The sequence below is a fragment of the Balaenoptera borealis genome (assembly GCF_965194805.1).
Source record: "Balaenoptera borealis genome assembly, chromosome: 4".
Classification (NCBI taxonomy): domain Eukaryota; kingdom Metazoa; phylum Chordata; class Mammalia; order Artiodactyla; family Balaenopteridae; genus Balaenoptera; species Balaenoptera borealis.
In genome coordinates, this window is record NC_138861.1 from 35,646,430 (window position 1) to 35,673,938 (window position 27,509).

General features: G+C 36.0%; 1 protein-coding gene across 8 annotated transcripts in view; it reads right to left on the minus strand.

The window, feature by feature from the left end:
- ANAPC10 (anaphase promoting complex subunit 10) overlaps nucleotides 1–27,509 on the minus strand; it is a 220,044-nt gene that overhangs the window by 114,946 nt on the left and 77,589 nt on the right. For 2 of the 8 annotated variants that reach the window (XM_082390030.1, XM_082390031.1), the window contains exon 5: nucleotides 15,806–26,928. The exons of 5 other annotated variants lie outside the window; for them this stretch is intronic. In XM_082390030.1, coding sequence (XP_082246156.1) covers nucleotides 26,698–26,928 — 231 coding nt within the window. In that variant the 3' untranslated portion in view covers nucleotides 15,806–26,697. Of the gene's footprint in view, nucleotides 1–15,805; nucleotides 26,929–27,509 lie in introns of those variants that run through there. One more of the 8 variants, XR_014243972.1, reaches the window with a different exon arrangement.

Below are 27,509 nucleotides of genomic sequence, written 5' to 3' on the forward strand. Positions count from 1 at the left end.
TGGTTATCTATTTTAAATATAACAGTGTGTACATGTCAATCTCAATCTCCCAATCTATCCCTACCCGCCACCATTCCCCCTGGTAACCATAAGTTCATTCTCTAAGTCTGTGAGTCTGTTTCTCTTTTGTAAATGAGCAAATGAACTGCTTTCATTGTAGTTAAGGGTTTTGTTTTGTTTTGTTTTTTTAAAGGCTAGTTCTGAAAAGGACCTGGGAATTGAAAAATCACTCCTAGAACTATCTAGAGGAAAATGTAACAAATAAAACTATATTCAGCTTCACTGTTGGACACATAATTACTAATCGTATAATTACTAACCCTGTTATTGCCAGCATTTCCAGTGCAAATGACAGAAAGATTTAAATGTTCTTAAATGTTGACCATGAAGCTGAAATGAAATAGAGTGTAAAGACCAGTTTTCCCTATAAACAATGACATAAAGGACAACACAGTCAATCAATAACTTCTGGATCAGGCAAGGAGAGGTAGTATACAAGAAACTTGGTTTTATAACAAGGGTCTAATGTGGAGATAGAATGATAGATAAAAGAGTGGATTCTTTAACCAAGTTGAGTTACTTAACTTTTAATCTGCAAAGGACAGTGGAGTTTAGCTAAGTCATACAGAAACAACTGAATGCCTTCTCCATAAAGTGATCTACTCTTTGGCTGCAGTAGGATTAAACTAGTTATTTCTAAGTTCCTTCAAGTCTCTTTTTTCAATGATTCCTGAAACTTTCAAAGACTTATCCAAATGAAACACATGCCCAGTTTGAAGGCAAATCTACCACAGAAAAAGCCTCCTTTCACACCCAGTTCTATCTCACCTCAGCCAGTTTATCCAAGATTCTAGCCTTTCAGCTTTCTGAGCTCAAATTTTCATTTCAACTACTCCACCTCCTAGAAATACCTAATGGATTATTAAAGAATTGGCAATGAGTAAAAGAAATATTTCATAACTGGTATTTTTATTTTGGTTAGAAAAATTCACAGGTTATTTCAATTCACAGCTATAGTCCTTAGCCCATTTTAGAAGAGCAGTTGGGGCTGGAATATTTTTATTTAGCTTTTCCCTAAACTACCTGCAAATCATTAAAAATGTATCCCCAGTTGGATCTATGGTTAACTAACTGTTCTTTGCAAAATCCATCTGTAAAGATTCAGTATAAAACACATTTATTTCCCATTTTGCTGTGATCCTAAATTATTTGGTGCCTCTGCTTAGGCTAATCTTGACCTAATTCTCATAAAAATAAACACAATGGTGTTAGAGTTCACAACCTTTGGGCATCACAGTTGCATACTTGGAGCTAACACCGCTCTCGTGAGATGACACAGGAATATCTTGAGCACCAAAGTTCTAGAAAGAAGTGACCCAAAGTGTGTGCAGCCCCACGTGGCTCCCATTAATGAAGGTGTTTAAATCTTATAATCTTGAATTAAGAATCTCCCTCTGTATCATGTTGAAATGTTCTTTGAAGCTGCCATTTATTATATGCTTACTATCCAGCAGCAATCAGTTAAGTGTTTGTTTAGTGACAAAGGCTCCCCATACTCCATTCACACTTGATCTTGCACTTCTGAGACCCAGAACAAACACAGGAAAAAAAAACAAAGTCAGTTAATGGAGGTAGACTGTCATCAACTATTGCTTGTCCCTCAATTAACCCTTATAGTTCTAATGACTCTGTAAAGTTTCAAAAAGTTAATATTAGATATGAAAACCCAAGAATCCACATTTAAATGGAAGCCTTTCATTGGCAGTTGGTCAAGGAATAAATTAAAATAAGGAAAGAGTGCAAGGTGAGGAGTCAGAAGCCCTGGGTCACTTACTACCAGTGGTTTCAGCTTCATGTGTCTCATGGGGCGACCCACCTTAACTACCTGACGAATTCGCTTTAAACATCTAAATGAGGCAATGGGCATGAATGAGCTTTGTAAACAATAAAGTACATTACAAAATATTTGAATAATTCACTTTCCTGTTCTATGTACATAAAATGGAATACATTTTTTAAAAGAAATTTTTATGAAAGAGTTTCAAAAGGACTGCAAGATTTCTAATAAAATTTTCTACTGTTCTCATCAGAAACATAAGGGAAGGGGTAGTAAGGTAGTAGCTGCCCAAGGAATCAGACAATAGAGAGCTCAAAATCTGGCATCAGGGAGAGCACTGAAAATACCTGAATCTTTCTAAGAAAGTTTGGAGAAAAGAGATTCACAATTTTCCACAAGACCTAATTTGAGTTTAATTGCGAATTTTTAAAACTACAAAACAGCAAAATATTCATGCAAGCAGAGCTCTTTATTGGTCACCCCAGGGCACCTGTCCTTAGACTGGCCCCTTCTTGCATCTTTACAATGTTTTTGGACACCTGTGAAATTCTGAAGGCAAAAGAAAACATCTGCTCACACCCATAATCATGACTCTGGGTCTTATGAGCCAATGTTTTATTAATTTATTAATAATTATTATAATATTATCATCGTAGGATTTTTTTTTAACTTGCTGCTATGTTGCATTTATTTTATTTTATTTTTTAATTTTTTTAAAGATTTATTTTTTATTTATTTATTTTATTTATTTTTGTCTGCGTCAGGTCTTAGTTGCGGCACGCGGGATCTTTGTTGGGGTGCGCCGGCTCTTCATTGTGTCGCACGGGTTTCTCTCTAGTTGTGGCGTGCAGGTTTTCTCTCTCCAGTTGTGGTGCGCAGGCTCCAGGGCGCGTGGGCTCTGCAGTTTGTGGCATGCAGGCTCTAGTTGAGGCGCGTGAGCTCAGTAGTTGCGGCGCGCGGGCTTAGTTGCCCTGAGGCTTGTGGGATCTTAGTTCCCCAACCAGGGATTGAACCCGCGTCCCTTGCATTGCAAGGCAGATTCTTTACCACTGGACCACCAGGGGAGTCCCGCATAGTAGGATTTAGATTCGATCACATAGATGTCAGTGGTAAATTGGACTGAGGAAGTACCATTTTAATTGAGATTATACTTACTCGTTTATGATTTATTCCTAATCCAATGAAGGCCCCCTAAACGTCTAAGTGTCCCAGGCCCAGAATTACTGAAACAGGCCAAAATAAATACAAGCCTCGGTATGAAATAGAAATAATAGTTCAAGAAGAAATTTGGAGATATGTGAGTTTCTCTAAGAAAGCTTGGGGGAATGAGATCCCTTGCTATTTACAAGGCTCTGTTAAAATGAAATCACTTGATTTCTTTTCAAAGTTATAAAGTCGCAAAAGAGGCATGCAATTATCTTCTTCGCTAAGTAACAGAAATAGAAGTGAATAATTTTCTCTGTATTTGATCCATCTTTTCTCCTCTCCATCTCTCTATCCCTCCTTCCCTCCTTCCTTTCTTCCTTCTTTCTTTCTCTTTTTCTGAAAAGCAGTGAGCTTAATCTGTAAAGAAATAGGATGTTTCCTATAGCCGGGGCAACTTTTTATATTTTTTAATCTTTGTGTCTCCATCCTGCACCACCCCCTCTCTCCTAACAGTAGTGATGGGGGGAGGGTTTTATTTGATTAGGTCAAAGGTGAGACTCCCAGGACAATATTATCCCTTTAATAGTCTTTGGTATGACAGAAAACATAAAACCAAAGGCCACATACCTGTCTTATCCACACATACCATCAGCATCAATAGGTATTTTACCACGGCCTGAGGCAGTTTATTCTTACAAGTATTCTGCCCTCCAACCACCCCTGTACCCTGATGAACCATTACTTGTCTTTTCCTGTTTCAAATTTTACTGCTTGTAAATAGAAATCAGCTAAATCCTACATTTCATAACAGCTACATCAATCTTTCTGATGCTCAAGTAATATTGTTATTGCTATGTGGTATCCAAACTAGATGATGTAATATAGAACAAAAGAAGCTCTCTCTCTCTCTCTCTGCATGTTTCATATATATTATATATTTAACAGAGAGAGGAGAGCTACTTCAGAATTACTTAGAATATTCAACTTAGTTTTAGTAACTGTGCAATTTAGTAAAACTAATTAACCTGTTCCCTTCATTCTAAAAAGGGGATAATGATAATTACAGGAATATTGTGGGATTAAATACAATAATACATAAAGAATGCTTTATCATAACAACTAGCACAAAGAAAGTGCTCAGTTAATGTCAACTATTTTTTTAAATTAATTAATTAATTTATTATTTATTTTTGGCTGCATTGGGTCTTTGTTGCTGCGCGTGGGCTTTAGTTGCGGTGAGCAGGTGCTACTCTTCGTTGTGGTGTGTGGGCTTCTTATTGCAATGGCTTCTCTTGTTGCAAAGCATGGGCTCTAGGCATGTGGGCTTCAGTAGTTGCAGCATGCGGGCTCAGTAGTTGTGGTGCACGGGCTTAGTTGCTCTGCGGCATGTGGGATCTTCCCGGACCGGGGATCAAACCCGTGTCCCCTGCATGGGCAGGTGGATTCTTAACCACTGTGCCACCAGGGAAGTCCCATGTTAACTATTTTTAATGTTGTTATGAGGACAAGAGGGAGTCTGCACAAGGAATCAAGTAGAGTACCAGGCCTAAGTAAACATTTGAAAGAACCGGGGTCCCTCTATATGCCAACACTTCCTTCCTCTTTCCTATTTCAGGGTTAAGAGACGTGAGTGAACAAGATCACTAAACAGTAGCACTTGTAATCAATATGAACAAAGAAAATCAGCAGAGAATTTGGTTGCAAAAACACTTAAAAAGGCCTTTTTAGCACAGAAGATGCTCCAGATTTATCCCGTTGCTCTGGATAACGCTAGAATTACTCCCCAAGTTGGAAAGAGCATGATCACTAGACACGTTAAAATTTATGGTCAGTCATACGACACTTTTTTTTAATGAATTTATTTATTTATTTTATTTTTGGCTACGTTGGGTCTTTGCTGCGCGCGAGCTTTCTTTAGTTGTGGCGGGCGGGGGATACTCTTTGTTGCGGTGTGTGGGTTTCTCATTGTGGTGGCTTCTCTTATTGAGGAGCATGGGCTCCAGGCGTGTGGGCTTCAGTAGTTGTGGCACGTGGGCTCAGTAGCTGTGGATCGTGGGCTCTAGAGTGCAGCCTCAGTAGTTGTGGCCCACGGACTTATTTGCTCTGCTGCATCATATGACATTTTTAACAGGCATGAGGAAACAGAGTCTAATATGGAAATGACTAAATCTTAACAGTAATTGAAGTAACTTACTCTTTAACCTCGTGAGGATGGAAAACTATCTTTTCACTTGACAAATGCACGTGACAATGACAAATGCCCTGTGTATCTTCCATTGAATGAAAGAAGATATGGTACAATTTCATTACGGCGATAATTCCTTTTACAATCATTTTTTATTATGAAATGTTTCAGATATATACTTTAAAAAATATAAAGAATATAATAAGCCCCTGGGTATACACTATTCAGCTTAAGAAAGAAAACATTACAAATGTAATTGAACCTCCATAATGATCTCATTTCTCAATTCCTCTTTCCCCTGGGCCCCAAGGTAATCACCATACTGAATTTGGTGTTATTTATTCACATGGGATGTATTCTCAAGTTTACTTTCTCAGACCAAGATAAAAGAGCTAGTCTTCTATCAATCTTCAGAGTTAATTATTCCCTTTGTGCCTCTGAGTAGAATTTATGATGTGGCAAGGTCTAGTAATATCAGAATTAGGTACCTTTTTTTATTAAATCAAAAGAGGGAAAATATGCCATTTCAAGGCCACTCAAACTATGAAAAGTAAAGTCAATGATATTTTTAAAAAACTTTATAGATGTGGAAAGATTTCAAGTTCGAGTTTCAGCAATATGGCAGATTATACATTAAAAACCCTCCTGCTACATCAACTGGAAATGCTGGGGAAAATTACACACACTTTTAAAAAAAAAAGCACAGCTAAGCTCATATAAAAGAAAAATATCCAGGTGCCAGGAATAATGAAGCAACTGAAAACTTGACTGACAATGAGTAGGTTACCCTGTGCTTGCCTCAATGGTGGGTGGTGAGGAGTGGCTGCAATCTAGGAGTTTGGTTTCTAAGGGAAAGCAGAGGATAGACAATAACTTGGCTCTTGCAAGATGGAGAATTGAAACTAAGATTCCCCACATAAAACTGGAAGTGCTAAACTCTCGGGAGAAAAAAAATCTGTCCACCAGCAAAAGAAAACAAAAGACAATAGGGAAACTATCTTACCTGTGCTTGGGCTCTGAGTGGGGAAAATAAATCTCTTGAGAATTCACAATACGGGCCTGCACAACACAGAGGACTGAATTTATGTCACATGTCGTCTAGGAAGCCACAAGTCAAGAAATTACAAAAGACGAAATCCTAAGCCAGGGATCCCCTAAGCATACAAAAGTAAACCTCAAGCTATCCTGGGATAACCTTCTTAACCCAGACTGCACAGGAATTTATAGATAAAGCCTTGCTGAAGATAAGCTCACAATCCAAGATTTAAAAACAAGGGAAAACATATATCTATAGGGAAAACATATATCTATATCTATATCTATCTATCTACACACTATAGGTAGATTGTGTAGCCCAAAAACAGCAGATTAAAACCCAAGAAATTAACACAATAGAAATAGCTGTTAGAGACTACTAAATAACCATAACCAAGAGAATTATCATATAACTAATTAGTCTAAAATTCCCCCAAATTCTGATAACTATTACAAATTCCTTTTGGAAATGTGTAAATTGAGGCTCCTTCCTCAAAAGTACCTGCAAAAACATTGATGTAGAGCAAGAAACTACCTATATAGGATCTGGAGAATATTGGCCTACATATCAAAGCTAACAGGGTAGTTTGAATGTTGGCAGAGGTGGTGGTGAACAAAAATGTTTTACTCATCTTAATAATTTTCCCTATATGTAACTATTTGTAATGCTTTATAAATTAATGATCAATATATTCACCATTGTCTCCTTACCTAATTTATTCTTCTGAGGCCCCCACACAGTAGACACCTATATAAACATCTTAGCCTGATATCAATATGTTTGTTGATTATCTTTAACCTAAACTTAAACTTTTGGCCTAGCCACAGGTAAATAGACAATGAATCTTGTCTATTTTATATTTCCAGTTATTTTTGCCACTTCCTATTTGGCCCCTCATCACACCACACCTGGGTTTATCATTTAATCATTAAGTATTTGACAGTAAGCTTCCCATGTATCAAGTACCATTGTTCTAGACGTTACATTATTTAAAAGGTTTCAGAACCTATCTTTACTGCCTCCGGTGCTTCCTGCTCCAGTTGAATCTTACTAATTTAATCTTCTTAAAACACATATCACTCACTTATCTGTTCAAAATCCGTCAATGTTTCCCTGAAAGAAGATACAGGCCAAACCTTTTACTTCGTTTTAAAAAACCCTCCAAAATCTGGCCCAAGAGTATCTTTCTAAAGTTTTCTCTCATCTCTCTCCAAGATGTTTACTTGCAATGGTCTGAGAGGAAATATCTTCCAAATAAGCTGTATAGATTTATTCCTAGCAGAGAGTCAAACTGAGTGGGGGAAAAAAAACCCCAATTATATTATACTATATTTACAGAAAACATGTAAGAAATATAAGGAATGAAATGGTGGAAAGTTAAGGAATGGAAAAAGATATAACACTCAAATACTAATCAAAAGAAAACTAGCATAGCTTTATTAAATCAAACAAAGCAGACTCTATGGCCAAAAACATTACTAGCAACAAAGAAGTACACTTCATAATACATGTTTGATTGATCAGAAAGATATAATAATTCTAAGTGTGTATGTACTTAATAACACAGCCTCAAAATATATAAAGAGAAAATTGACAGAATTATTAGAAAGAGTAGACAAATGCACAATCATGTGGAAGATTTTCATACAACTTTCTTATTGATGGATAGAATAAGCAGACAAAATAATCAGTAGAATATATAATACTGGACAACACAATTAATAAACCTGACCTAATTGACATATATATGGAGGATTGCACCTAAAAAACTACAGAATAAATATGATTTGTATGAAACATGAATAAAAATTGAGCATATGCTGGGCTATTAAAGCAAGTTTCAATGAATTTCAAAAAATATTCTCCTTCCACAGAGTAATTGTGCTAGAAATCAATGATAAAATAATACTCTGAAAATCCCCATATATTTGAACAGAAAAATAAGAAATGTACTTCTAAATAACCCATGGGCCAAAGAGAAACCTTCTTACAGTAATTAGAAAATATTCTAACTGAAGATAATGAATAATTATGTATTAAAACATATCAAACCAACTAGAGCTGTGCTTGGAGGGAAATTTACCACTCTTAAGTGCATATTTTAGAGAAGAACGCTGCAAATCATTAATCTAAGTAAACATCTCAAAAACTTAGAAAGATAAGGCAAATTAAGCCCAAGAAAATAGAAGAAAATAATAAAGATTAGAAATTATGAAATGAACAAATATGCACAATAGAGAAGATAAATAAAACTCAAAGTTAATTCTTCAAAAAGACTAACAGAATTGATAAGTTTCTACTGAGACTGACAAGAGGAAAAATGAGACATCACAAGTAACCAAAGTCAGGAATGATGAGAAATCTAACACTACAGATCCTTCAGACAGTCTAAATATCATAAAATGACACTATGAATAATGTTATGCCAATAAATTTGAAAATGTAGATAAAAATGGATAAATTCCCAGGAAAATACAAATTATTAAAACTTACACAAAAGGAAGTGCAAAGATCTAAATAGTTCTCCATCTATTTAGAATCAGAAATCAAACCTAAAATTATGTCTTCACAGTAAATTTTATAAATCATTTACGGAATTATTCTAATCTCCCACAAACTTTTCCAGAAAACAGAAAAAATTTTAAACTGTCCCGTTCATTTTGTGAAGCCAAAAAAATGACAAGGACGGTACAGAAAAGGAATATCACAGGTCAACTCACTCATGATGAAAAAGTCTTAAACTAATTTTTAGCAAATCCAGTGATTCATAAAAAAGGATAATGCCTATATTAAAGTTGGATTTATTCCAGGAAAGATGGTTGATTTAACAGTAAAAAAATCATCCAATATAATTCAACATACTATAAAATAAAGAAAAAATCTTAGGGATATTTCAACAGGTGCTAGAAAATCGTTTTAAATACTCAATATTCATTCATGATTTAAAAACGAACAAAAAATTTTGGTAAACTAGAAATACAGAGGAATAGCATTAATCTTATTAAGAGTTTCTTAAAAAAAAAAAACACCAAAAAACGAACAAAAAAAACAACCTAAGCAAACATCATACAAAAACGGTGAAATCTTGAAAGCTTTCTCATTGGGATCAGAAACAAGATAAGAATGACTGCTCTCAATGTTTTTAATTTAACATCTCAGACTTCAATACATTACAGGAGGACATAGCTAGTACAAAAAGGAAATAAAATAAATAAAAGGTACAAGGAAAGGAAAAGAAGAAATAAAATAGACATCATTTAGAAATGTAAAAAAAAATCCAAAAGAATCTACAGAAAATTCTAATTAAGAGGTAAATTTGAAAGTTGCTAGATATAAAGTCAAGATAAAATATCAATTTTATTTCAATTTACCAAAACAAACTTTAAAAAAAATTATCATCCATAATAGCATCAAAAAATATCAACTTCCTAGAAATAAATCTACAAAAGATGTACAAGATGTCTCCCTAGAAAACTATAAAATATCATTGAAAGAAATTAAAGGCAAATACATGGAGTCTTCTGTAACTTAGAAGACAATATTGTAAAGGTGTAAGTTATCAAATTGATCTATAGATTCAAAGCAATCCCAATAAAAATTCTATCCAATGTGTGTGTGTGTGTGTGTGTGTGTCCACGTGTGCACGCATGTACCCTGATAAGCTGAATTTAAAATGTATATAATGATAATGAAAAATACCAAGAAGAGTTGAGACAGTGTTAAGGAAGAACAGATGCACTTGATATATCTGATATAAAAATGTATTACAGAGGAGACCTTCAAGATGGCGGAAGAGTAAGATGTGGAGATCACCTTCCTCCCCACAAATACATCAGAAATACATCTACATGTGGGACAAATCCTACAGAACACCTACTGAACGCTGGCAGAAGACCTCAGACTTTCCAAAAGGCAAGAAACTCCCCACTTACCTGGGCAGGGCAAAAGAAAAAAGGAAAAACAGAGACAAAAGAATAGGGATGGGACCTGCACCAGTGGGAGGGAGCTGTGAAGGGGGAAAGGTTTCCGCACAGTAGGAAGGCCCTTCGCTGGCGGAGACTGCAGGTGGCGGAGGGGGGAAGCTTCAGAGTCACGGAGGAGAGTGCAGCAACAGGGGTGCGGAGGGCAAAGCGGAGAGATTCCTGCACAGAGGATCGGTGCCGACCAGCACTCACCAGCCCGAGAGGCTTGTCTGCTCAGCTGCCGGGGTGGGCGGGGGCTGGGACCTGAGGCTTGGGCTTCAGAGGTCGAATCCCAGGGAGAGGACGGGGGTTGGTTGCATGAACACAGCCTGAAGGTGGCTAGTGTGCCACAGCTAGCCAAGAGGGAGTCCGGGAAAAAGTCTGGAGCTGCTGAAGAGGCAAGAGACCATTGTTTCGGGGTGCGTGAGGAGACTGGATTCAGAGCACCGCCTAAACGAGCTCCAGAGACGGGCGCGAGCCGCGGCTATCAGCGTGGACACCAGAGACGGGCATGAGACGCTAAGGCTGCTGCTGCAGCTGCCAAGAAGCCTGTGTGCATGCACAGGTCACTGTCCGCACCTCCCCTCCTGGGAGCCTGTGCAGCCCCCCACTGCCAGGGTCCCGTGATCCAGGGACAACTTCCCCTGGAGAACACACGGTGTGCCTCAGGCTGTTGCAACGTCATGGTGGCCTCTGCCGCCGCAGGCTTGCCCCGCATTCGTACCCCTCCCTCCCCCGGCCTGAGTGAGCCAGAGCCCCCTAATCAGCTGCTCCTTTAACCCTGTCCTGTCTGAGTGAAGAACAGACGCCCTCAGGCGACTTACACACAGAAGCGGGGCCAATCCAAAGCTGAACCCCAGGAGCTGTGAGAACAAGGAAGAGAAAGGGAAATTTCTCCCAGCAGTCTCAGGAGCAGCAGATTAAATCTCCACAATCACATTGATGTACCCTGCATCTGTGGAATACCTGAATAGAAAACGTATCATCCCAAAATTGAGGCAGTGGACTTTGGGAGCAACGATATTTATATTTTTTTCCTTTTTCTCTTTTTGTGAGTGTGTATGTGTATGCTTGTGTCTGTGATTTTGTCTATATAGTTTTGCTTTTACCATTTGTCCTAGGGTTCTGTCTGTCCTTTTTTAATTTTTTATTATAGACTTTAGCACTTGTTATCATTGGTGGATTTGTTTTTTGGTTGGGTTGCTCTCTTCTTGCTTTCTTTCTTTTTTTGTTTTTCTTTTTTTCTTTATTACTTTTTAACTTTTTAAATTTTCAATAATTATTTTTATTTATTATTTTAATTATTTTATTTTATTTTATTTTTCTTTCTTTCTTTTTTTCTCCCTTTTCTTCTGAGCCATGTGGCTGACAGGGTTTTGGTGCTGTGGCTGGGTGTCAGGCCTGTGCCTTTGAGGTGGGAGAGCCAAATTCAGGACATTGGTCCACCAGAGACCTCCCAGCTCCATGTAATATCAAATGGCGAAAGCTCTCCCACAGATCTCCGTCTCAACGCTAAGACCCAGCTCCTCTCAACGACCAGCAAGCTACAGTGCTGGACAACCTATGCCAAACATGTAGCAAGACAGGAACACAACCCCACTCATTAGCAGAGAGGCTACCTAAAATCATAATAAGGTCACAGACATCCCAAAACACACCACCGGATGTGGACCTGCTCACCAGAAAGATCCAGCCTCATCCACCAGAACACAGGCACTAGTTCCCTCCACCAGGAAGCCTACACAACCCACTGAACCAACCTTACCAACTGGGGGCAGACACCAAAAACAACAGGAATTATGAACCTGCAACCTGTGAAAAGGAGACCCCAAACACAGTAAGTTAAGCAAAATGAGAAGACAGAGAAACACACAGAGGATGAAGGAGCAAGGTAAAAACCCACCAGACCAAACAAATGAAGAGGAAATAGGCAGTCTACCTGAAAAAGAATTCAGAGCAATGATAGCAAAGATGATCCAAAATCTTGGAAATAGAATGGAGAAAATACAAGAAACATTTAACAAGGACCTACAAGAACTAAAGAGCAAACAAACAATGATGAACAACACAATAAATTAAATTTAAAATTCTTTGAAAGGAATAAGTAGCAGAATAACTGAGGCAGAAGAAAGGATAAGTGATCTGGAAGACAAAATGGTGGAAATAACTACCACAGAGCAGAATAAAGAAAAAAGAATGAAAAGAATTGGGGACAGTCTCAGAGACCTCTGGGACAACACTAAACGCACCAACATTCGAATTACAGGGTCCCAGAAGAAGAAGAAAGAAAGAAAGGGACTGAGAAAATATTTGAAAAGATTATAGTTGAAAATTTCCCTAATATGGGAAAGGAAATAGTTAATCAAGACCAGGAAGTGCAGAGAGTCCTATACAGGATAAAGCCAAGGAGAAACACGCCAAGACACATATTAATCAAACTATCAAAAATTAAATACAAAGAAAAAATATTAAAAGCAGCAAGGTAAAAACAACAAATAACATACAAGGGAATCTCCATAAGGTTAACAGCTGATGTTTCAGCAGAAACTCTGCAAGCCAGAAGGGAGTGGCAGCACATATTTAAAGTGATGAAAGAAAAACCTACAACCAAGATTACTCTACCCAGGAAGGATCTCATTCAGATTCGATGGAGAAATTAAAACCATTACAGACAAGCAAAAGCTAAGAGAATTCAGCATCACCAAACCAGCTTTACAACAAATGCTAAAGGAACTTCTCTAGGCAGGAAACACAAGAGAAGGAAAAGACCTATAAAAACAAACTCAAAACAATTAAGAAAATGGTAATAGGAACATACATATTGATAATAAGCTTGAATGTAAAGGGATTAAATGCTCCAACCAAAAGACATAGACTGGCTGAATATATACAAAAACAAGACCCACATATATGCTGTCTACAAGAGACCCACTTCAGACCAAGGGACACATACAGACTGAAAGTGAGGGGATGGAAAAAGATATTCCATGCAAGTGGAAATCAAAAGAAAGCTGGAGTAGCAATTCTCATATGAGACAAAATAGACTTTAAAATAAAAACTATTACAAGAGACAAAGAAGGACACTACATAATGATCAAGGGATCAATCCAAGAAGATATAACAATTGTAAATATTTATGTACCCAACATAGGAGCACCTCAATACATAAGGCAAATGCTAACGGCCATGAAAGGGGAAATCGACAGTAACACAATCATAGTAGGGGACTTTTAACACCTCATTTTCACCAATGGACAGATCATCCAAAATGAAAATATAAAAGGAAACACAAGCTTTAAATGATACATTAAACAAGATGGATTTACTTGATATTTATAGGACATTCCATCCAAAAACAACAGAATACACTTTCTTCTCAAGTGCTCATGGAACATTCTCCAGGACAGATCATATCTTGGGTCACAAATCAAGCCTTGTTAAATTTAAGAAAATGGAAATCATATCAAGTATCTTTTCTGACCACAAAGCCATGAGACTAGATATCAATTACAGGAAAAGATCTGTAAAAAATACAAACACACAGAGGCTAAACAATACACTACTTAATAACCAAGAGATCACTGAAGAAATCAAAGAGGAAATCAAAAAATACCTAGAAACAAATGACAATGAAAACACGACGACCCCAAACCTATGGGATGCAGCAAAAGCAGTTCTAAGAGGGAAGTTTATAGCAGTATAATCCTACCGCAAGAAACAGGAAAAACCTCAAATAAACAACCTAACCTTACACCTAAAGCAATTAGAGAAAGAAGAACAAAACAACCCCAAAGATAGCAGAAGGAAAGAAATCATAAAGATCAGATGAGAAATAAATGAAAAATAAATGAAGGAAACAATAGCAAAGAGCAATAAAACTAAAAGCTGGTTCTTTCAGAAAATAAACAAAATTGATAAACCATTAGCCAGAATCATCAAGAAAAAAAGGGAGAAGACTCAAATCAATAGAATTAGAAATGAGAAAGGAGAAGTAAAAAGTGACACTGCAGATATACAAAGGATCATGAGATATTACGACAAGCAACTATATGCCAATAAAATGGACAACCTGGAATAAATGTACACGTTCTTAGAAAAGCACAACCTTCCGAGACCGAACCAGGAAGAAATAGAAAATATAAACAGACCAATCACAAGCACTGAAATTGAGGCTGTGATTAAAAATCTTCCAACAAACAAAAGCCCAGGACAGATGGCTTCACAGGCGAATTCTAACCAACATTTAGAGAAGAGCTAACACCTATCCTTCTCAAACTCCTCCAAAACACAGCAGAGGGAGGAACACTCCCAAACTCATTCTACGAGGCCACCATCACCCTGATACCAAAACCAGACAAAGATGTCACAAAGAAAGAAAACTACAGGCCAATATCACTGATGAACATAGATACAAAAATCCTCAACAAAATACTAGCAAACAGAATCCAACAGCACATTAAAATGATCATACACCATGATCAAGTGGGGTTTATCTCAGGAATGCAAGGATTCTTCAATATACGCAAATCAATCAATGTGATACACTATATTAACAAACTGACAGAGAAAAACCATAGGATCATCTCAATAGACACAGAAAAAGCTTTTGAAAAAATTCAACACCCATTTATGATAAAAACCCTCCAGAAAGTAGGCATAGAGGGAACTTACCTCAACATAATAAAGGCCATATATGACAAACCCACAGCCAACATCATTCTCAAAGGTGAAAAACTGAAACCATTTCCACTAAGATCAGGAACAAGACAAGGTTGCCCATTCTCACCACTATTATTCAACATAGTTTTGGAATTTTTAGCCACAGCAATCAGAGAAGAAAAAGAAATAAAAGGAATCCAAATCGGAAAAGAAGAAGTAAAGCTGTCACTGTTGGCAGATGAATGATACTATACACAGAGAATTCTAAAGATGTTACCAGAAAACTACTGGAGCTAATCAATGAATTTGGTAAAGTAGCAGGATACAAAATTAATGCACAGAAATCTCTTGCATTCCTATACACTAATGATGAAAAATCTGAAAGAGAAATTAAGGAAACACTCCCATTTACCATTGCAACAAAAAGAATAAAAGACCTAGGAATAAACCTACCTAAGGAGACAAAAGCCCTGTATGCAGAAAACTATAAGACACTGATGAAAGAAAGTAAAGATGATACAATCAGATGGAGAGATATACCATGTTATTGGATTGGAAGAATCAACATTGTGAAAATGACTATACTACCCAAAGCAATGTACAGATTCAATGCAATCCCTATCAAACTACCAATGGCATTTTTTCACAGAACTAGAACAAAAAAATTTCACAATTTGTATGGAAACACAAAAGACCCCGAATAGCCAAAGCAATCTTGAGAAAGAAAAACGGAGCTGGAGGAATCAGGCTCCCGGACTTCAGACTATACTACAAAGCTACAGTAATCAAGACAGTATGGTACTGGCACAAAAACAGAAATATACATCAATGGAATAGGATAGAAAGCCCAGAGATAAACCCACGCACATATGGTCACCTAATCTTTGAGAAAGGAGGCAAGAATACGCGATGGAGAAAAGACAGCCTCTTCAATAAGTGGTGCTGGGAAAACTGGACAGCTACACTTAAAAGAATGACATTAGAACACTCCCTAACACCATACACAAAAATAAACTCAAAATGGATTAAAGACCTAAATGTAAGCCCAGACACTATCAAACTGTTAGAGGAAAAGATAGGTAGAACACTCTAGGACATAAATCACAGTAAGATCCTTTTTGACCCACGTCCTAGAGAAATGGAAATAAAAACAAAAATAAACAAATGGGACCTAATGAAACTTACAAGCTTTTGCACAGCAAAGGAAACCATAAACAAGACAAAAAGACAACCCTCAGAATGGGAGAAAATATTTGCAAACGAAGCAACTGACAAAGGATTAATCTCCAAAATTTACAAGCAGCTCATGCAGCTCAATATCAAAAAAACAAACAACCCAAGCCAAAAATGGGCACAAGACCTAAATAGACATTTCTCCAAAGAAGATATACAGATTGCCAACAAACAAATGAAAGAATGCTCAACATCATTAATCATTAGAGAAATGGAAATCAAAACTCCAATGAGGTATCACCTCACACCAGTCAGAATGGCCATCATCAAAAAATCTACAAACAATAAATGCTGGAGAGGGTGTGGAGAAAAGGGAACCCTCTTGCACTGTTGGTGGGAATGTAGATTGATATAGCCACTATGGAGAACAGTATGGAGGTTCCTTAAAAAACTAAAAATAGAACTACCATATGACCCAGCAATCCCTCTACTGGGAATATACCCTGAGAAAACCATAATTCAGAAAGAGTCATGTACGAAAATATTCATTGCAGCTCTATTTACAATAGCCAGGACATGGAAGCAACCTAGGTGTCCATCGACAGATGAATGGATAAAGAAGATGTGGCACATATATACAGTGGAATATTACTCAGCCATAAAAAGAAATGAAATTGAGTTATTTGTAGTGAGGTGGATGGACCTAGAGTGTGTCATACAGAGTGAAGTAAGTCAGAAAGAGGAAAACAAAAACCATATGCTAACACATATATACGGAATCTTAATTAAAAAAAAAAAATGGTTCTGAAGAACCTAGGGGCAGGACAGGAATAAAGACACAGACACAGAGAACGGACTTGAGGACCCGGGGAGGGGGAAGGGTAAGCTAGGACGAAGTGAGAGAGTGACATGGACTTATATATACCACCAAATGTAAAATAGATAGCTAGTGGGAAGCAGCTGCATAGCACAGGGAGATCAGCTCGGTGCTTTGTGACCACCTAGAGGCGTGGGATAGGGAGGGTGGGAGGGAGATGCAAGAGGGAGGAGATATGGGGATATATGTATATGTATAGCTGATTCACTTTGTTATAAAGCAGAATCTAACACACCATTGTAAAGCAATTATATTACAATAAAGATGTTTAAAAACTGTATTACAAATCAACAGTAATAAAGACAGTATGGTTTTGATGCAAGAATAGACAAATTGGATAGTATAGAGAGCTCAAAAATATACCATATACATATAGACACTTGATTTGAAATAAAGGTGACATTGTAGAGCAATGGGAAATTAAAGTCTTCAGTGAATGGTGCTGGGTCGACTGGATATCCATATAGAGAAGAAAAAAATTGAAATATAAGTCCTATCATCTAACGTGGACTGCAGATCTAAATCTACAACAAAGCAAATAAAGCTTTTAGAAGATAATGTAAGAGGATATCTTCATAATGCTCAGGTTGCCAAAGACTTCTTACTGCACCAAAAAACACTTAACATCATGGAAAGGATTATTAAATTGGTTTACATTAAAAATAATTTCTGTTCATTAAGAGATCCCATCTTTAAGAGAATGAAAAGGCAAACCACAGAGTAGGGGAAAATAGTTACAACATTTATAACTGTCATAGCATTTATAACCAGAATACGTGAAGCACTTTTATAGATCAATAAGGAAAATAAAGACAAATTTTTTAAATGAGCAAAAGACTAGAATACTTCACAGAAGAGGCTATCCAAATAGACAACAAACATATGAAAAGTGGCTTGACCTCATTCGTTATTAGGGAACAGAAAATTAAAACTACAATAAGGTAACACTACATTCACAAAGTGGCTAAAATTTAAAAGATCAACAACACTAACGATTGGTGAACATATGGAACAGCAGGGCTCTTATTCCCTGCTGTTGACATGTGAACGGATACATACACTTTGGAAAATGATCAGGCATTAACTACAAACAATGGGCATACGTATACCCTCTGTGCAAGGTACTATATGGCTCCTATATACATATCTAATGGAAATGCACATACGATATGAGTCAAAAGACAGGTACTAGAATTTCATAACAGCATTATTTTGTAATAGCTTCAAATGGGAAAATGCAATAACCAACATCAGTAGAGTGAATAAATAAATTATGGTATATTACTACAATAGAATACTAGATATATAGCAGTAAAAATGAACAGACTATAGCTACATGCTAAATATATATTACAAAAATCATGCTGAGTAAAAGGAAACCAATACAAAAGAAAATATATTGCACATTTGTATATACATATGGATATAATGTATATTATTGTACATTAAACATAGGTAAAACTTAGCTGCACCCTTTGATTAGGGGTAGAGGGTAATCTTGGAAAGGAGGAAGGGAATAGCGGTTGAGATGGGACATGAAGAGGGCTTCCAAGAAGGTATGTTACCCGTTGGCATGGACATGGGTGTCCACTTTGACCTTACTCATTGAGCTAGTGTTTGGTGCATTTCACTGTATATACGTTATGCTACACACACACACACACACACACACACACAATTAAAAAGAAAAAGGCTGATAAAATTGGCCAAAGATTACATAGATAGGATTCAAGTGCTCATATAATTCCCATATTACTGAGTCACTTCCTTTTAGCTTGCAAATAATAGAAAATTTCACACACAGGACCTTTCCATTAAAATAATATTTCCTCTTATTATATTCACTAGCTACACAAAGAGCATATGCAAAATGGTTACTATTATTTAAAACAAGAAACTGTGCTTACACTATATTGTTTCTTCATATCATTAGTACATTTCATGATTCTGTTGACATATCTTTAAAAGGGATTATAGTATGAATAATACTGTTTCAAAGGCTTCATTTCTAAAAGAAGTCTTTCTTATTTTTGAATCCAAAAGTAATTAGATGTAAGACAAGCACAAATTGGACCCAAAGGAATCAAGTTGTATTTCTACTAATGATTTTGTTTAAACACATAACACGCCATATTCCAATAACTCAAATTTTTTATAATGGCCACTTGAGAGCCTTATTTGGGGCTATGTATGATTTCTGATGGTCTTGCTTACAAGTGGATTTTTCTAAGAATTTCCTTTATTATCTAAACCTCTGGAATGGAAGGAGGGAACCTGGCACAGTGGATCCAAATTGGGTGGACATTTCCGTGATTCCACAAGCATCATCCTCTGAGGAATGCCCTTTGGAAAAGCACAGATTTCCACCCAACTGTTTATCCAGGCAAACTTCTGATAGTGTTCTCCAAGGTCCAATCTTAATTATGTAAGACAAATATTAACTAAATATTTTGACTTACATAAAACTAGTTTCAAAGAATAGTTTTTATTTCCATAGTCTCCTTCACAACTTATAATGGTGGTGGGTGTTAGGCTGCCCACATTGCATCTTTTCTCCTCCAAAGTTTTAATATAACATTAAATATAAGAGGAATATAAAGGTATGGGTATACAACTATAGTTACCCTATACATAACAGGGTAAGATTAAACTTTGACCCCACCCTGCCCTACCTTTCTTCCATCTTGTAACTTGATGTTACATAGTTACTAAAGTTAACACCCTGCTTACTGTAGTCTGAATATAACCTCATTCCTTCACAAATGTGTACAGCTTTCCATGCCTAAAATGCTCTCCCATTTTATCTCTCTCCACTTAAATCTACACATTGTTCTGGAACCAGAGTGTAAATTTAGGAACACTTCTTCCCCGCTCCTGATGATTCCCAACTAAAAGGAAACTCAGTTCCTTTACTCAGAGCCTCTCTCCACCCCTTTACTCCATCCCCAAGGAGGTAAACATTTGATTTGTAAATATAGGAAGAATAATTGAAGCTATATGGCTCAGTTCCATTCTCCTTCTAGGGAGCTCCCCGACCCATTCAGTGCAACCAGCTATGACATGAATCTTAAGGATTCGTTATTAGAAAAGCCCAAATTAGCTAAGACTTAAAAACACGTCCCTCAATCTGTTGTCTATTAGAAAAGAAGGTGATACTTTGACCTTCATCTTCACTATTTCTCAACTTGTACATAACCTAAGAAGAAGGCCTCTTCAGATACCCCTATGTACATGAATTTCTCTCTCTTCCATAAGAACCTTACTGACTACCCTGGGGATTGGTGATATTTGTCCTTATTAAAATAATACTTATCTGTTTCAGTCAATATTACCTTTTGTTAAGTATGTGTGAATGTCTCTGTGTTCCTAGCTATCATCAGCTAGACTGTAAATTCTTTCTGAATAGGAAACATGTTTTCTACTTATTTGTATTCTACACAGGATATAAGGCATTCAATCGTATATGTTGATTGTTTGAAAAAACATGCAATATTTTTCTCCTGGAGACTATATGCAGTACAACTGATCACAGCATTGTAGAGTCAACATCTTTTTTATTTAATAGGGATGAGTAATCACGTATCCTTAATAATGACAAAATGACATGTGGATTATTCCCCTCTAAACGTATCTTTATAAAATGTATTGCATGCTTTCCAGCCTTAGTAAATGTCATATGCCAAACTGTATTTATCTTTCTTCATCGGCACAGTGTTACTAACATGATCAGCTATGTTGTTAGAGATAGTATAGGATAGAGAGTACTATTCAGTTGATCAAAATAAAGAAAACTTACCCAACGTGGCCTAAGGAAACAACACTGAGGGAGACAAGTTTGGAGCTACAAAAACAGTCCCTATCATGAAATTCCAAAGAGCCAAGAGAGAACAAACAAGAAGTAGCTACCAGCAGCTAAGGGATTCAGAACTAGAAATCAGGAGTAAGAGTGGGTCTAGTAGACTGGCTTAGAACTAGTTGGACAGGGTAAGAGAGCACTGGAGCTTCTCATTTAGCGTGATATTAATTTCCTACCTCTGGAAATGTGCATGTGTATTAAAGAACTTAAAGGGCGCTTAGCATCTATTCCAGTTTGCAACATTAGAAAGTTTTATCCGGTGTCGTTTCTTTTCTGGTAAGACTGAACTGACCTAGAATGATGTGAATGGGGTGAAACCAAAAGTGATAATTAATGTGGAAAAAGAATCTGCAGGGCTTACAGTTACTGAGTATGTAAAGATGAAGGAGAAGAGTCAAAATTACACCCAAATACCAGTCTAACAGTTGAACATTTCAAGAAAGAAATGATGAATTTTGTTCTAAACAGCCTGAATGATGGGAAAAAATGAAAGAAGACTTCTGAATTTCATGATAAGGACGTCCTTGCATCTCCTGTCAGTTACTGAATGCTACCTTAAAAATAAGCACTGTTTTAAGATAAATAGTAAAATTCCTTTCCTTTGTCTTGGTAGACACCTGAGTGTGTTATAACTTAATAGCTGGATGGCTTTTTATCACCCTCCTTTTACTGAGCCTACCCTCTATTTCATTATGTCTCCATATTCATTTAACATGTGATTCTTATAAATTTTAACAGCTGAAAAACAAACAGCTGGCTGAACTCTCTACTTCAGTGTTTTGGATACTTTGCTTCTTGGTAAGTGATCAGTATTTTGATACTGCTATAGTAATAACAGGAAATGATCTGTTAAAATCTGGATCTCCAGCTATAGATGAATGCCAGGGTACAGAGGAGAGCTGGTCTCAGAATAAAGTCTATAAAAACAGTTGGGGGAGTTATTTCTAGGACCACAGGGAGAGAATCGTAATTTGCTCTCAACACCGGAAAAGCAAATACATAGTGGAAAAACATCTTATGGTCACCATTGAACTGCATCAGTGGAAAGCTTACGGCCACAAATGCAGTAATTAAAACAACTGAGATGGTAAATACTAGAACTTCAATTATACATGATGTGAAACACCATTTCCTGAAATACCAATTCACTCAGAAAAAGATTTCATAAGCAGATAGAATACCTTTAAGTTGGTGTAATTGTAATTTTGCTTATGTTGGCAAAATAGTAAATTGATTCTTTTAACCAGAAAGGACAAGAGAAGACAAATAATGGTGGCAGGATTAGCCATAGAAAAAAGGGAGGGTACTTTCACATAAAACTGAAATATAGACTGGTTAGTATTACTAAAAAATAATTTCAACTTTTCATACAAAATTGCCATGGGTTATAGACATTTTCTTAGATTTATAGTGCGGGGGAGTTGTAATTAATTAGCCTTAAGATATGTCCTGTTAATAGAATAAATCATTATCATGGATAATTAATAAACTAATCCCTGAGGCTTTTTCCTTTGTTGTCTTCCTCTCTCTAACGCTTTCTAGACACCATTGCACAGAATCAGGCCCAACTAAATGGCAGATCATGAAGCACAGAGAGCTTCCTTGTAGATGGCTGGTAAACAGCCTTGTACAGCAAACACTCCAAACACCATACTCTAGGGAGTCATAGTAGAAGTGGGGAAAGTCAAAACAATGTGGGCAAAAGAAGATTACTTGGTTTAAAAGCTCCACAATGCAAAAGTGTCTCCAAATAACCACAACTACAAAGTATTATTTTCCCTAATGCTTTAACATATTTTGTAACTTTTATCATTTTTAAAAGGTAATTGAACCAAGAATTCAATTAAAAATGACATATAATAAGCCAACATTTTATTAAGAATTTTAAGTAAAATTTTCTAAAACACTAGAAACATATCAAATATTTGTATTTGAGTTATAAAATTTTATCCTCATAAAAATTTATACTGCAGTGTATTAATCTGTACTAAACTAGTAGTCATAATGGCTAAAAGAACAGAAGGCATGGTGTCTAAAATTACTTTTCAAGATTGGTCTGTGTTTTAATTGTTGGAACCTTTCAAACGAGAGCAAATGTACAAAACATCACTGGACTCCTAACATACAAATCATCTGTTTCAAATTAATTGTTGTTATTCATGTAAAAACAATGATAGTTTGGATTCGAGAATAGGCTTAAAAAGTGAATAACTAGCTGATATTACAAATAGTCTTTCTTTCTAAAATTCCACCTCCTCCACAATGCCTTCTTTTAGCTTCACCTCTAACTCCTGAATAGGAAGTAACTGTCTCTTTTCCATCCACCAGCTAGAGATCTTACCAGTCTAATTTCTGATCTGGTTATCGGAGACCTATTATTTCCCCTAGTAGACTAGAAGCAACTGGAAAGCAAAGTCTGCATCAGATTCACTTTGGTTTCCTTATTATGTCTAATTCAACATTCAATATCTATTAGTCTTTTTAGAGTTGGGTATTTATTAGCCTTCAATGAACTGCTGTATTTTAAAATTCCACAGTTTTATAGAGAGTTCCTTGTGATAGTATTTCCTCAAGTAATAAGCTGATTTTTAAAGTGTCTAATACTTCAATTACGTGTATAATTTAAATATTTAAATCTTATAACTGCAGTTTGATCAATACTCAAAAAGTATACTGATTAAGGATGAATCCGTGAATTTGCTGTCATTGTTTTATTAACTGTTAAAATGGCTTTTCAATGTTAGTTTCTTATTCTCAGATCCTATACAGTAAGAAATATAACTATGTCAAATCTAGCCTCTTTGGGTGATTCCTATGTGAAACAGGTAGAATAAGCTATTTTAAAATCAGCTTTATTAAGGTATGATTGACATGCAATAAACTGCACATATGTATGGTTTGATAAATTTTGGCATATGTATATAGCTGTGAAGCCAGTACCAGTCAGGATAGTGAACATTTCTGTCGTCCCCCCAAATAATTCATGCCTTCTTGCTTCTGTCTGCTCCCCATCCTATGCAACCACTAATACGCTTTCTATCACTTGATGAGTTTGTACTTTCTAGAATTTTTTTAAAAAATTAGAATCATACACTATATACTCTTTTTTGTGGTTTCTTTCTTTCAGCATAATTATTTTGTAAATGTATCCATGTTTTTGCATGCATTAATTAACTGTTCATTTATTTTTATCGCTGAGTAGTATCCTATTATATGGATTTACCACAATTTGTTTATATCTTCTCCTATTGATCAACATTTGCATTGTTTCCAATTTTTAGGTACTACAAATAAAGCTGCTATGAACATTCATGTGCAAGTCTTTGTACGGACGTACGCTTTCTCTTGCGTAAATACCCATACACAGGTATATGTTTAACTTTTTAAGAAATTACCAAAGTGTTTTCCAAAGTGGTATACACTAATTACATCCTCATCAGCAGTTTGACATGAGGTCCATTTCCTCCATATCTTTGCTAACACATGCAATTGTCTTTTTTTTTTTAACATCTTTATTGGTGTATAATTGTTTTACAATGTTGTGTTAGTTTCTGCTGTATAACAAAGTGAATCAGCTATACGTGATATCCCCATTTCTCCTCCCTCTTGCATCTCCCTCCCACCCTGCCTATCCCAAGGCTCTAGGCGGTCGCAAAGCACCAAGCTGATCTCCCTGTGCCATGTGGCTGCTTCCCACTAGCTATCTATTTTACATTTGGTATTATATATATGTCCATGCCACTCTCTCACTTCGTCCCAGTTTACCCTTCCCCCTCCTCGTTGTCATTTTAACCACAGTCATTCTAGTGGCTGTGAAATGGTATCTCATTATGATTTTAATTTGCATTTCACTAACATCCAATGAAGCTGAGCATCTTTTCATATGCTTATTTGCCAATCATATGTCTTCTTTGATGAAATGATTGTTTAAATCTTTTGCTCACTTTAATGGGATTGTTTGTCTTCTTCCTGTTAAGTGATAAGAAGAGTTCTTTATATATTCTAGATACACATCTTTTGTTGGCTATATAATTTGCTCTTTCAAAAGAGAAATGAAACTGCTTCAGATAATTATGTGTTGTTAATGTAATACATGGTCTATCAGAACTTCAGATAATCCTTAAAATAAGGGGAAGCATTACCTCTGTAATCCTGGGCTACCAAGTTTTCCCATGCCTAATGAGGTGCTCAGCTGGCTTATGAAAAACAGGGAAAGGGAGTAGAACTAGAAAACATACTGATTTTCCCAACATTCTTCTTAATTCTTCCTAATTTTAGGAGTTTTTCACAAACTATTAATAGTAGGAAATAACAGACTGGATCAGGTAAATGATAATTAGTCCTCCTCCTTTTTTCTTTTAAGCAAATTTTTAAAAAGCAGTTAGCAAGTAGTAACATTATTACTAATAAAACTTCCTGTACTTTTTATTAGATTTCTCTGCCTCTTAGACTAAGACCCTGTTGTTTACATGAATGTTTTCCTTATCAGACTAACGCAGAACGTCAATACAGTGCCGAGTATATATTGCCCTTCTTATTTTCTTGATTCTCTCCTTTTCTTTTAATTCCTATCCATCTGTTTTTCTTCTACCCTTCCCAGCATCTGACATCTATGCTTGGGAGTAATTCACTGATCTCAAATGAGTTTTGGTTACAGACTTTTTGGTGATCATACAGCCACTTACCATGCTTCTTACTTTAAAGACAACAGAATGAAAATGACAAACTCTTTGTGGAACTCATAGAAAAAAGAGCTGAGATTCTGCTGAGTGAAAAAAATGAAACCTTCATTTTTTATAGCATCCATGTAAATTAGTACTCTGCCAGAATAAATCAAACACATAATTATTTCCTAAACTTTGTTAATTTAAGACTTCAGTCTACCCAGTAATGCAAGAACCTCTGAGGAATCTTTCCCAAACAAGAGCCAATGTGGGGTGGGAATTCCCTGGCAGTCCAGTGGTTAGGACTCCATGCTCTCACTGCCAAGGGCCCGGGTTCGATCCCTGGTCGGAGAAGTAAGATCCCACAAGCCATGCGGCACAACCACAAAAAGAAAAAAAAAAGAGCCAATATGGAGAAGTTCTGTCTCCCCCAAAGTAAAGATATGGGGTAGCGGGTGGTGCCGGGGGAGATATACAGAATCAAATCGACTCATGTTAAACCATGGAAAGAAAACTCATTTAAGGGACTTTAAAATATTTTTATATGTAAAGAACAATTTCATATATTTTTAAAATTTTCATGAGCTACATTTTCCCTTAGGGAATGCTTCAGTGTCAGACACAAATTTGAAACTAACTATTCTATAAACAGCATTAGAATTAGGATAAACAGCAGATTATATTGGTAATCGCTGACATAATATCAGGATATAGACAACCCTAGGGTAAAAAATATTTCATGGGAGTACAATAATTATGACACAATTAATTACATTCCCCAAATCAGAATGGTTCTCATCACACACTGAATGCTAAGCTTATTTTGACACAGTTTTTAAAAAGCCCTAGTATTAATAGAAGAAGCTTCCTCTGGATAGAAAAAAATAATATTCTGGCCTATTAAAGATAATATCTATTGGTAAAACATAGTTTTGTTCCCAAACAGGCAGTAGTAAATCATTACTGTAATGCATGATCACTATATGAAATAACTACCTAATTAGTAAAAAATTGTGTATATCTTAAAACTTTTCAGTTCAACTGGTTTTCTTTTGATATAAGGAAAAATTTAACAATTGGCTCAAATTCATTTTAATAATTATAAAATATGTGAGCTTTATTATATGTTAAAGAAAATAAACATAGTATGACCCAAAAGTTATTTATTAAAGTTACAATAAAATACTTTTCAATGCATAAAAAATTGCAAAATAATTGATGCATTTTTCAATAAAGATACCAGATTTAATATTTACTGACAAGATAAAGATATGTTTAATGACTTTTGTTCTATTTCAAGGTCACCTTATTGAGCGATACATCATGAAATCAATAGTTGTACATCTAGGAAATTTACCAATGGAGCTCTCTTCCACAGGTGTGTATATTTTAATTTGTCTCATGTGGGTATCTCTTCCATTCTGATGATTGGCTAGAACAGCAATCTGTATCATGAATGTGCGAGTTGGCTTCTTATGATTATCAGTTAAAGGAACGTGAATCCAGCCACTTGGTTCCACCAATTCAAGTTGCTGCCAAGAAAAGAAAAGTCCGATTATGTTTTCACCCAATGAATATAATTTATTATAATGAATGTATTCTAAAGTTGACTTATAATTAACATTTTTCTCACTGAGAGCATGACAATATAATAAACATTATCAGTTATTGGGCACTTTTACCATGGTCCATTTTTACAGTTGTTAAGCACTTAACATGTACCATCCTTGTAGACAAAATAAAAATAGAATTATTTGCAATCTTAGTATTTGTAGAAACGTGTATAAGATTTAGACATGTATAAATGTATAGGGCCAATGAAAAACCATGCTGATACAAGTAAGAAAAGACTCTAAATGCTTAGAACATAATGCTTCTGGTATATTTTATTTCAAGAACCATACCTCATATATCCAAACTCACATAACAATAAATCAGATTCTATATAAACTACAAGAATATTAACAAAAGAAAATCAGTCATTGCACAAGTATCAGACAAAGCTTTTTTTCTTGGAAAATAGTAAGTGATTTATCTATCTGAATGACAATCTAAACCTAAAATCTAGGTTTTAATGTTTTACAAAAAGAAATGCCAGATAAACTTAAAAAAA